The 13,282-nt window shown below is 36.6% G+C and overlaps 2 protein-coding genes across 4 annotated transcripts; one reads left to right on the top strand and one right to left on the bottom strand.

The window, feature by feature from the left end:
- The first annotated feature begins 460 nt into the window (after positions 1 to 460).
- LOC118268410 (uncharacterized) lies at positions 461 to 10,983 on the top strand. Of its 3 annotated transcripts, none has more exons than XM_035582878.2 (7): positions 461 to 664; positions 1,165 to 1,223; positions 7,848 to 8,010; positions 8,272 to 8,408; positions 8,496 to 8,652; positions 8,985 to 9,051; positions 10,230 to 10,983. In XM_035582878.2, the coding sequence occupies exons 2-7, from the start codon at positions 1,178 to 1,180 to the stop codon at positions 10,233 to 10,235; spliced, it is 576 nt and encodes a 191-aa protein (XP_035438771.2). In that variant the 5' UTR covers positions 461 to 664; positions 1,165 to 1,177; the 3' UTR covers positions 10,236 to 10,983. The 3 variants fall into 3 exon arrangements, with proteins under 3 accessions (XP_035438771.2, XP_035438772.2, XP_050562613.1); XM_035582879.2 differs by lacking the exon at positions 461 to 664 and adding an exon at positions 737 to 875; XM_050706656.1 differs by lacking the exon at positions 461 to 664 and adding an exon at positions 1,036 to 1,085.
- Positions 10,984 to 11,056: 73 nt separating this feature from the next.
- Positions 11,057 to 12,993, bottom strand: LOC118268411 (CDGSH iron-sulfur domain-containing protein 2 homolog). The gene is made up of 3 exons (XM_035582881.2): positions 12,795 to 12,993; positions 12,100 to 12,308; positions 11,057 to 11,436 (listed from the first exon to the last, which is right to left on the bottom strand). Exons 1-3 carry the CDS (start codon positions 12,889 to 12,891, stop codon positions 11,344 to 11,346), a joined length of 399 nt encoding a protein of 132 aa, XP_035438774.1. The 5' UTR covers positions 12,892 to 12,993; the 3' UTR covers positions 11,057 to 11,343.
- Positions 12,994 to 13,282: the final 289 nt, after the last annotated feature.

The raw sequence follows: 13,282 nt of genomic DNA, 5'->3' as shown, positions 1-13,282 counted from the left end.
ACGATGTAGAGTCATGTTTATGATGTTACCTATACCTAGACATTTCAGATATTTTTTCTTTGGTAAGTAGTTATAGTGATTGAAAAAACATCTATCTAAGAATATCTACCTACTTCGACGACTAATTGACATAAAATGATAGAAATGTCCAGGTCCAGGGTTTACTGTAGGTGTAGAAAGTAAGTAGGAACCTAATTTTATTTCTACCCTGGACATCCAAAACATTCATATTTATAGAGACCAACCATAAACTGAACTTATCTATTTTATGGAAATACTCGAAATAAGTACATACATATAATAGTACGTATAAGCACATTAAGAGCAATGAAAGTCTTAAAACTATCATGACATGATTCCATGATCCATCCTTGCCTTATCCATGCGATTTGAGAGTTGAAAAGTGTATTTCCTGCATCAGTGAGGTCAGCGTCTCAGGCTCCCGTCGAGCGGCATGCGGCAGCCGGCAGTCACTCTGCAGTCGGCTCGCCACTCTTGCGCAGAACGGCAGAATACCGCTCGATACGAGGCCAGACGAACGTCCGAGCAGGCGCCGCGCACGCAACATCGGAATAAGTGACAAAAAGTGGTGAACATTAAATTAAATTGATCGTGCAAAGTGGTACTTCCCAGCTAAGGCCGGATCCCTCGTAACAAGTCCCAGGTATTTTTAGAGCAATCGAGCTCTCATCCAGAACTGGTTTTCTAGCTTTGTACATCGCGAAAGTGACTTCAATATCTTGTTAACACTGGTAGAACGCGAACGTGAATATTTAATGCATATTTAAAGGAATAAATAAGTTATATATATAAAAATATTGTGAAATTATCAAGCTTGTAGCATGGAAGTAAAGGGTACCTTCTTTATGTAGTAGGTACGTACCTATATGTGAAATAAACAACAATCTATTATTAGCGGAACGTGTCGGCTTTATTTACACGTTCATTTCCATGATGCCACAACCAATTTTAAACAAAACATTCAAATTATAAATAGACGTCTGCGTTAAAATCCCTAGCACAAAATTCGTGTTCTAAGGGAACAGAGTGATGATAATTCGCTTATCACATACCTACGTAATTAGGTATGTGTGAAGTGTGACCGGTGGAGATAAGCGCGTGCAGTAGCAACATAAATAAATACAATCAGTTATCTGTTTGCAGGGCGACAAATGAAATGGCGCGGTACCAGCTCCTCTGTCTGATCATCGTCGCTGCTACTGGTATGTACACACATTGGCAATTAATTAACTAATAAATGGAAACAACAAAATGTTTGTTGACCAGGAACTTGGCACAGAAAACACCACAAGTAGCCTCGTCTTCTGAGATATTGGCATGAATATGTAATACTGTCGGTTTAACAATTACATGTCAAGATATCCTTACGTGTTACGCATTCATCACACCTTTGAACAATGGGGTGGAATTGGTAGAAAACGATGTCCTGGCCAGCTACTACGATCATTCCACATTTTGCTGGTTCCATCTGCATTTTACACGTGTACATAGTTAAATAGTTATGTAAATACTCGCTGCGTCGGATAAAGTAGATAGATATCTATAAAGCGTGAAGTGTTTACAAATAAATAAACACACAAACGTAAGTACTTTCGCATATATGTACAATATTAGTTGAGAACTTTGGATTATGTTGATTTTATAACCTACTTTATCAGGCACGGACTTCAATATTTCGGTGTTTTCATGGTTGTATCTACTGTAGATCCTGGCTTACAGGAGTTTCAGCGGTTTGGGAGGATGTTACGGGCTTGTCCCATTAAAAAAACCTACATGAAACTTCGTACCAGCTTATAAATCAATAACCAAAGGAAATGAAACAACATTTCACTATATACCAAACACTTTCTATGTAAGTCGGTACAAGTCGTTAAGCAAGTTTATGCCAATTGACAACCAGAGACCAGAGAGCTAAGCTTACAACCAATAGCTGGCCCGTTGTTATCTCTGATATCAATGCGTATACGTCAGCTTCCCGTTTCATGGTAGATGATAGAATTATACTTATCTTTAATACATTAGAATAGATGTTACATACGAGTATGCAACTCGTAAGCCTGGATCTACAGTAGATACAACCATGAAAACACCGGAACATTGAAGTCCGGCGCGTCCTAGGGACATGAATGACTGTCTTGGATCCCGCAACGAAATTAATCAGAAGATATTATTAGAGGAGAAGAATAAAGGATATAGGAGATATTATTAGAGTTATGTACGAGTAGTAGAACTATATGGTGTCAGACCATTTTTGTATGGTATAAGCCGATAACATCAAGTAAGCAATCGCAAGCACCCATGGACATCCGAAACACCAGAGGCGTTACAAGTGCGTTATTACTTATTTACCTGATTAGGAAAGTAGACAGGTAATATCTAAGAAGGAAATTGCATAAAGATAGATTACAGTGATAGTGTAACAAAACAAAGTTAAAATTTTGATCAAATTATATTATTATTATGATAGTATGAATTTAACGCTATATCGTATTGAATCTACAGGGCTTCCGATTGAATAAGTACTAAAGTCTTGTAGTGTATTTACATACTACAGTTACCTACATAAGCAAAAGTAAACCAATGTCAATGTCGTTTAAGAATTTATAATCTTCACAAAACACGTGAATTTTATCTACAGTTTTAGTGTTTCTAGTAATAAAGCCTAATTATCTTGAGCTCAGCTTAATGTAATAAGTGCCATAACGATCTAGACATAAAAATGTAATTCGACTGTTAAATAAAAAATGCCATAAAATCATTATAAACTTGGAGTATTTAATAATAAACTGCTATTTATGACTCTATTACAATGCCATTAAGTTATTAAGAACAACTTTAATAACTTGTCTCGTAATGTAGATGATTTTAAAACCTCCTTAAGTAACGGAGGCAGTAGTGATACATGGACATACATACGATATGAGTATTGTATTCTATCTTTTGAATAATCCCTTTACATAGTAATAGAAAACCAGGGCCGGATTAGTCATGTAGGAGGAGGCAGCAAATGCTACGGGCCCCGCGCTTGTGCCCAAATCAACAAAAAACCGACTTCAGATACTATACACTAAAAATCTACTAATGACAAAAAAATAACAATTGTTCATTAACACTTTGAACGCCGTGGGGGTCACCGGTGACCGACGTTAGCGGAGGCTTTGCCTTCAACAGTTTTCTATTGGCAGTCAAAGACAAAGAAAGTTAATTTTATTTTTTGTCAACGTTCTGGATTATTTACATCCTCACTTTTAATAGGCAATGTAGCATAATGGTCCCATGTTTAGATTTCCTAGGGGCCCCGCGTCGGCTTTATCCGGCACTGTAGAAAACGCACCAATATCTCAAGAAGCACTTAACTTCTGTAAACACACTCATTACGGAACTACGGAACTAATGGCACCTTAATTACATACAATTTGTTGCGACCAAATTCCAAGAAAGATACTTAGAATAATACATTTATTTTGTTACGTGGGTGTGATTCATGATTTCGATGATTGTATTGAAGACTCATAAGGAAACCCATTCTTGTATTATCATGTAAATATACCTTATATGTGAGATCAGATACTAAAGTGTCGTCTGTAGTAGTAAATAGCGTAAAATAATTTACATAATGATTCATAGCTACTGAGCACGGTTTCTCAGGTGGCCGTGAATGAATGGAGCGAGTGTTTCAACGTTTACCTCATCGTGTCGTGTCCTCTCCGCTTCGATATTTGACTCACTCACAGTCACGAATGCTCTCCCTGAAGGGCAAACGTTATAGACATACTGTTTTTAATATTTCTATGGCAAGCGTTGAATATTCTGCATCTATAACCCACCTTTATGAAAGTTTAGCTCTTACACAAGGATTAATGTTAATAGTATTGTACGTTGTACAGTGGTATTACGTGCCATAATATACACCTCTGCCTACCCCTTCAAGGATAAAAGGCGTGATGATACGATAATGTTAGTAGCAAAGACGTTTTTTAAATGAGCCCACATAGAGTACCTAAAGTAGGCTCATTTTAAATTCACCGTTAAGAGAACAAAGGTAATAAATTACTCAAAAATATGTAGAGAGTAACTAGATATGAACCTATTAAATACAATGATACCTACTTTACATATTGTGTAAACCAAACACAGTCGATAATAGTTACAAAGCTATGAATCTACCTACGCAGGCGGAGAAGGGGACCAGGGGAGCAGGGGACCGAAGAAACGTGACCAAGCTCAAAGTTGGAGAAGGGAGTCTAGTCGATAATTCCCTTTCTCGGCGTAGGTCACCGGTTCAATGTACATGCATAACAATTTTATAGCTGAATGGAAGTTGCTGCTTTGATTATAACTGACCTTTACGACCATAAATGGTGCCTACCTAAATATAAACGCATTGACCCCCAGCACTAACTTGAAGTATATGGTAGCGTGGATATACGCCTTTCTCAGTAAGAATTTAATCAAAGCCTATTATAGGCAAAGACATTGATGGTCTATTGTGAGGTTAAGCACCTTTAGATGTAAGCGACACCCACACTACATAACATGAAAATACATTTACCGGCTCTCTAATTCTCTAATATCCCACTGTCGGAGCTCTACTTTGTAATCATTTGTTTTGTCCTGCCCTGTTTGTTCGGAATATTTATTATTTACCTAAACGCAGGGCCGGCGTTGGGGGGCGTGATGGGGCGATGGCCCAGTTCGACAAATTCTGGGGCGCCAAAAAATTAAAAACTACTACTAACACTTGATATTGCTTCCCTCAAGTGGGCGCCACAATATTTTCGCCCCGGGTGTCAGTGGCCCTCACGCCGGCACTGCCTAAACGCTACTGCTCTCCGATACCACCCGAATCTTTCTTTTGTGATCCAGAATCAAGAACACTACCCTTAGAACGAGTTTACTTTAGGTTGAGCGAAAACGAAACGAGAACGCGGCGTTTCTGCCAACCAATCAGAGCGCCGAACGTGCACTCGCACTCGTTTCGTTTATTTACAAAGAAATCTGACTAAGAATTATTAAGTACCAGTACTCAATAGACATAGTACCAGTACTCAGAAAACAAAGAAATTTTACAAAAGAATCAGTCATAAAACGTAACATATAGTTAGATAAAGATAAGAAATAAAACAACACTGACTTCCACAAACCGAAGATAGCGACTAAAAACTAGGTGATGAGTGTTAATAGTAATACTAAAGTCAAACAGACCTCACGTGAAATTAACATAATATGACTTATTGTTAGTTTAGTATCAGTGGACAGTGGAATGTTCCAAGATAGCTTGTAGTAGGTACTTAGGCAAACACTTAACCAATTTACCGTCGACCTAAAGGAAGACTCTTTATCTACGTAGTGACACAGTTATGTCCATGAGTTAACGAGACCATTCCAGTCGGGAACTAAGTATTATCGTTCTTTCGTTCCAATATTATTGTTTACATAAGAAAATATAGGTAAATATTTGCATACCAAGTGCACTTTATGTAAATCTCAAACAAACGTGAGTAAATAGAAACCGCATTTACATAAAAACTTGATCTAGGTAGTGTGCTTGTTAATTACGTAAAGCTAATTTACTTTTGGTTTCTATGCATACAACTTTAAAGTTTATTTTTTTATAGTATAGGTCGGCAAACGAGTAGACTGTTTACCTGATGGTAAGCAATCGGGGCGGCCAGTAGACTGGACACTCGAAACACCACAAGAGTTAAAAATTTACAAATGCGTTGCTGGCCTTTTAGAGATTGGGAATTTGAGAATAGGGGATGGCGGTTAGGGAACGGGAGGAGGATTAGGCGTCCATAACTAGACTTACACGGTGAAACACAACGTAATCGTTGTTTCACGTCGGTTTTCTATAGGGCCGTGGTATCACTACGGTCAGCCCATTCGTAACGAAGTATAACTCTATGAGTCTCCCACGTATACTTATATTTAAAAGTAAAATTACTATTTACCCATGTTTGTTTTACGGTATTTTTCCACACTGGTACTGACAATTGGATACAGAAGCCGTGGTAGATAAATAGCAACGTCGAGTGTATTAATTCAAATCAAATCAATTAATAGTTTTCAAGTGAAGTCTTCGTGAGCGCTCAGTGATTATACGCGGAAACGTTAACTATTCTTCCGGCAAGGGCCGTGAGAATGGCGGCATTAATACCATTTAAGTTTCTGTTGAACACTATAGAATCAATGTTTAAATTATGGCCGCGCAGGGCAATCTATTGCTGGCGGAAACAACAGTAAACACGATCATTATTGATCAAGATAAGTTAATTGTTTTGAGTTCAATTAGTTACAGTGACGCATTCGATGGACAAAGTTCTTAACGTAACATACATCCTCCTGTAGACTGATTATACCTAATTACCGTAGAGATAGGTAAAGGTGCTGTACCTACCTACTGGTATCAGAGGGTATATCGCACAAACCAAGTTATGCACGACGCACAATTCGAAACCAGGGTATCTAGCATGGGACCTAGTACTCAGCAGTTGGTGTTGCGAGTACTTTTTTATGGAACAAGCTGGTAAACGAGCAGACGGATTACCTGATGGTAAGCAATCGCCGCCGCCCATGGACACTCGAAACACCAGAGGCGTTACAAGTGCGTAGGCGGCCTTTTGGGGGTTAAGAATTTAAGGATTTAATTCAAAAGAAACATAAATCGCCAACACAGTAACATCGTTAGGTACATTTCGTTTCATTTACCTCAAATTACAGTAAATTAGTTGCAGGGCATTGGAAAATCCCAACCTCCTCGTTAAGATTAATGATGCTTTGATGCATAAAATGATTAATTACATATTGTACAAGTCTTGTGAAGATTTCTTTGAAAATGGACTGATATGTAAATTCCCATTCTCAGTTAATTAATGTTCTTATTATTATCCTTCCCTGCGACCTGTCTTCATGGAATTGGAATCGATTAATATATAACTGCCTCATTGGTCGAGTGGTCGCAAGTGCGATTGCCGAACAAGGGGTCTCGGGCTCGATTCCCGGGCTGGGCAAAGTATTACTGGGCTTTTTTCGGTTTTTCGAAAATTTCTCGGAGTCTGGAATTGTACCCAGTATAAGACAATAAGCTCACCCCATATTACATGGGACTTATAATACAAATGGTAGAAATTGGATGTACATTATATAGCAGTATTAGGTATGTGCCATGTTCTGCACCTCTGCCTACCCATTCGGCGATAAAAAGCGTGACGTTGCTTCTTTTTGTAACCTATAACCCGTTATAAATGTGTTCTCACTTCACTGTATCGTACCTATACGGCACAATCACAACAATCTTACTTTCAAAGCTTCATTTAAAACGAACGCAAGCCAAGCCGACGCCTGCGGTTAATAATCTCGGTACTAACAAGATCTAGTCTATTTGCTCCGATAAATACTTTCACTTGGAGATACGAGGTTACTCAGAACAATGAGACGACTATGAGTCACTACATCAATCGCTTTATCATTCGGAAATAAGCTAAAAATATGAGCTCAGACGTTGGTAGCACAAGAAACCGGATTTGAACACCGTTAAGTACACATTAAGTTAAAGCTGCGCCTGACCCACTAATTGAAGTGTGGTCGGCTGGCAACAAGAATGTTTGCATTTAGATAAAGTTCGGAGCCCACTGCAGTTCTCTGTTAGCTAACAACTTAACACTGGCTATAAAAACGGCAACTTTGAACATGATAATAACGGTTTCCCGACATTTTCAAATAACTTTCACATCGGCCGTGATAATTGATTCGTATAACTTTAGACTAGGTAGTTGTTAATCTTCGTGCTAAATCTGTTTACGATTACTGTTATCATGTTTCAGATATTAGAACGTGCTACGGCGAGAGCCCTGAGACGTTGAAGGAACAAGAAAGTACTTTGCCCGAGCTGGCAAAGGAGGTGGAGGACAACAGCCGTTACAAAACACTAGAGGCTAACGCAACCGTTCTTAAACTTCTAGTGGATGACAAAAATGGAGTCAGCAGGTACGATTTACAAAATATTTAATACCAATTACTTATTTTGGGATGGAAAAAAATACACATAATACTGAACACGGTATTGGACAACAGTAGGATTTTTCCGTAACCAATAAACCTACTTATTATCATCTCCATAACATATCTCTAACTAATTATCAACACTACCTTCTTTGCTTTGAGACCATTTTAGGTGATACGAGAACCTACAAACTATCAATTCAATAAATATTACTCAGCTATTAAATCAACCACTGTTCTCTACAGATCGGAAGTATTCGACATGCTTCATTCGAGGGATGACGATGAACACCACGTGGACTTGCCAACTTTCCCTGAAGACGCAGAAGATGCTCGCGTAGAAGTGCCTTTAACTCCTGACTCCCAAGCAGAGTTTTTACAAGGTAACTTAAAGAAAATAGCTTGAAGATTTGTTCTGATTCAAATTAGAACCGCACTGAACTGACTCTTATTTTTGGCATCGTTTGCAGCTGCCGGCGATGCCGTTCGCAAGGATTCGCAGAAAATACGAACCGGTAGCGTCCGAGGGGAGCCCATAGGAGCTGCAGCTGGCATCATGGTCGTGGTCACTTGCAGCATCGTGTGCCTCGCCTACACAGCCCTCATCGTGTGGAGGAGGATATACCTGTAAGCACTCATCAACATACCCTTCCATAAAATTGAATTTAGCGTCAAAAATAACGCGCATAATATATTTATTTACGTTCCAAGTGAACATAAAGTGCCTATTGTGTGGTGCAACCCGATATGCGCCTGCACGAGAGCCGGTGCGTAGGAAGCGGTCAACTGGGACCAAAACCACGGCACGTTATGCAGAGTGAATATAATCCTCTGTCGACATAAATACCAAACAAAGACTTCACTGCGCAGTTTATCGTTCGTTTTATTGGATTTCCATGCATACTCTTCAACCCAGAAATATCTGATTCAAAATATAACCGAATTTATTGCTTTTCCAGAAAACGTAATGGCCTCAAACATGAACTTCTACGAAATGAAGAAACTATTGCCGAGACTAGGATAGAAGTAAGTTGAACATTTTGTTGATAAAATACAAAGTTTGTGATTGAGCCCAGTGTATGAATAAATCGGAAAACTTCAAAAGCATAGAAACCGCGATGGCACGTAATTTAATGAGAGTGTATTTACCTACGTACTCGCAGAGCAAGCACAACAGCTGTTAGTGTACCTACTTGAAAAACAAGAAGAGACCGGTATTTCCAACTTGTCTACATTTGTAGAATTCGTACCACAATAAAAATAAAGGTCAAGGCTCTTGTACTCACAATTCATAGTATAAATACTCGTACCTGTAGAAACTACAAATTAACTCAAACTTTGAGAAGTGCACATGCAGTAACAGATGCATTCTGTTTTATAATGAGTAATGTACCTTGATCCTGAGCAAGCAAACCAACGCTCACGGAAAGGTTAAATAAATCTTACACATTATTTAATTACCACACATATTACATTATTATATAATCATCTACATAATTCCTACATCAAACAAAAAGTAAGGACGGACCCAGTACGCTACCTTGAGGTACGCCAAATTTTATGGTCAATTTACTCTTCATTGTTAAATTGTTTAACAATGAGCTAAGGGAATTAATTTTGTAATTGTTTAACGAATTAACAGTTAACCAAACAATGAAACGCGTCTTCAATATTTTTCACAGAAAACAAAGAACCCTTTATATGCCTATGTGCTGTGGATCACACAGAGAGTCCGTGCGGGAATCGAACCTGCTATACGTTGAGTGGCAGCCGGTTGCCGATTGGTTGATATTATTACCTTATTGCCACAAAATAACAATACCAAGTAGATACTTGGGAATAGATTGGATATGTGTGGTGTCACCTTTTAATTCATCTTAACCACAATCAGTAGCTAAATAAAAAAAAAAAAAATACGTCATTAGACGGATAAAAAAAAATTGAACTAACTCAAAGGCCCGTATTATAAAACGACAGTCAAGGCAAGATCTGAAGCAGGTACACATAAAAAAGGAATGCCAAAATATTTAACAGATACAACTATGATTGAACATAGTTCTGTACTTTAGTATCGTTATAATAAGGGCCTTAAACTCCTTAATTAAGCAAATCAGCAACTACATATTCTTAAGTCATTATATAATAAGCCAACTTATTGAAACTACATTGCAGAATGACAAACTTAACATAATCTTTTGTTTCAGCTGTGAAAAAGATAATGGGAAGAGAAGAGCTTCGAACAACGTTACTCGATTCTCCAGATCATCGGTTTCGGTGGCACCACTCTGATAAGCTTCAAGACTGAATAACACTAAATTTCATAGAATAAACATCATTTAGAAACTAAGTAGGTCTTATAATGTAGACAAGATTTTTTGCATCCATACATGAATTTTAATCATCGTACATTCTGCAAGTATGCCAGTAAATTGATGATGATAACGATAATGTTTTCTTTCATAAGATAAATTGGTTCTTGTCACGAAATGTACACCAAAATTGTGCTGCACTATCTTTATTGATTTTAAAATCTTGTAATCAGGCTTCACTGATTCTAGTCAAGGTAAACAATTTTCCATGTAACTTTCGAGATTTCTTAAGCAATTCTTCAGAACAGTTTCTATTGCACCTAACTGTAATTATTTTTTTAGTGTTTAAAAAGTATCAAAAACAACGATTATTTAAGTACAATGTTTGTATTTTTATGTCAACATTTTTAAGATTATTTTTTTATGAAATCTATTGATAATGTATTATTTTACTTGCGCTGATTGCAAAATAAATCAAATGAATAGTGTGCCATAACAATTTGTAGAACAAACCATGTTGGTTGTAGTCAATAATATAGTATGAGAACAATTGGCATGTTTAAATATTTATTTTTAATTTAAAGTCAGAACATGTCTGTGATGTTTTAATTAAGGAAATTTGGTAATTAAATTTAATTTTATAAATAAACCCTGTGTGTTTTCTTCTTACAAAACTTTTAGAATATAAGTTCATCATACAATTTACAAATAAAACAAAAACATTTTCTTACAACAGTCCAAAAAAATGTATTTATTTAATTTTTCTAAGACACTAATTACAAGTGCTGTTAACAGCGATAGCTAAAACAGATAGCAAAAAACATCAAAACATAAAAAAGTAACAAAAGTAAACTTAAACTTAATTGATTGCATGTTTATTATGAGCAAATTATTTCATTATTACTGTAATTATATAATTTAACACATATTTTGAATATGGTAACAATTTCTGTAATAAATATAATCACATTTAGTTATCACCTTGTTACTTTACATTTGTTCTTGTTGCTCACTTGTTTTCCTTGTGTTTGACCACAACGGGGCCAGTGTTGTCACCCGTCGCCTTGTTGTGGGCACCATGAGCACCGTCACAGTACGGCCACTGTAACCATAGAAATAAAAAACAATCATTAATTTGACCCTCATACTCCTTTGATAATTTCAGATAAAGAGAAGAATTTGAATTAGTTAAAATTTGTGACCTCTCACTTTTTTCTAAGATAAATAATAATACAAGGTAATGAATTAGATAACAGCTACTACACATAAAACAAGATAAATATGTTTTTATTATGAGACCGCAATCCTAATCTGATAACATCAGTAATGTCAACTGAAAACAAGATAGATGTAGGAAGGAAAGATAAATACAAACTAACTCTGTTATCTTATTCAGCAACATTATTTTTGCAATCACTACCCTCAGTATGTGATTTGAAACAAGAGCACATTTGGCACTCTGATTGGTTGGTTTATTCAAGCCGGCCAATCAGAGTGTTGAATGCATGCTTGGTTTGATTACTTATGTAAAGCAAACTGATACTAAGAGTACTGTATCCAGGCATATCTGGATCCTTTAGACTATAATGAAAGTCTTAATTTACATGACAAAACTTGACAATAAATAAACTACCAACTTATTACCAATCAAGAGTTAGAACTACCCCACATTTAGTGCTAGTAACTATCCCTTAAAAAATTGTGCCTAAAAGGTACACATTATTATTATAAACTGTTATGTAATAAAATACTAAATAATACACACATTTTTGCTTCTCCAACAGCGGCACAGGGACACCTTCTCAGTGATATCTTCAATATCAATAAAGTCCACAACTTTGTTGATGTCCTTCCTGACACACTGGTTTACTTGTCCATTGCCAGCAGCACGGGCCTTCTTGATGGTATCATAAGAGTAGTAGGAAATGCCTCCAACCACAACTACAGGCGGGATTAAAGCAAGCCAATCCTTAACTGAAAAAAAAATAATACACAGATCATATCAATCACATTAATGCATACTTTATTAACTAACTACTTTAGTTCATTCACAATAGATCATTTTATAATCAATGACCAACTAATTATTGAATAATAGAAGTTGCATGTTATCTAGTCTGTCATGTCATGTTGCAAGTAAAGGCAAATAATTTTATTTGAAAGTATGTCATTGAAATTGTTCAGGAATACCACAAAAACAACCTTAATCCGACCATGTATAAAAAACGATTTTATTACAACCACTTAGAGTTCATTATCACGTGCGTTAGAATTTGTAACTGTGCAGTTTTAGATACATGTACAGTTACCTCACGATAGCTCTGTACGGTCTGGATCTTGATCATTTAATGCTTTTTGTAATTAGAGCAAGACATTTAAAAAAGGTAATTACGCTCTTATCTTAAAGTTTAAAGAGAACTTCGTAAAATATTATATACGCATGGTCTCACTGATGCTTACCTCCAAGGCGGAACCAGCCCCCGAAGGAGTCAGGAATTGGTAACCCAGCTAAATAGTTGGGAATCGTTTCTTTAACTAAGCTCGAGAGGATGTACATTTTGATGAATTTAATTAATTACTTTTAGAAAATATTTGTGATCGTAGCAGCCTCACTGGCTCGCTCACTACACTGTCGTACCGGCCACAGATTATGTCGTATGATATTTTTTTTTGCTGGCAGACTTGATAAATTAGCACTGGATATTTAGCTAACTGTCGTCAATTACATTACACACAATCTCGTGTTTTATCTAACCTACTTCCTCTACGAATAATAATTAGAAATCGAATAGGTATTCAATATACCTAGGCAAACAGCGGTAACTTTAAAAATACGAAATACTACAAGTTACTAACTCAGTTACTCCTACTCCACTTAAAGAAATAGCGAACATAATATTAATATTTTAAGACACAATAATATTTAAAATATTACTCGACAAAATAAT

The sequence above is a fragment of the Spodoptera frugiperda genome, chromosome 29 (genome assembly GCF_023101765.2).
Source record: "Spodoptera frugiperda isolate SF20-4 chromosome 29, AGI-APGP_CSIRO_Sfru_2.0, whole genome shotgun sequence".
NCBI classification, from domain to species: Eukaryota; Metazoa; Arthropoda; class Insecta; order Lepidoptera; family Noctuidae; genus Spodoptera; species Spodoptera frugiperda.
This window is presented reverse-complemented; position numbering and strand designations above follow the sequence as displayed.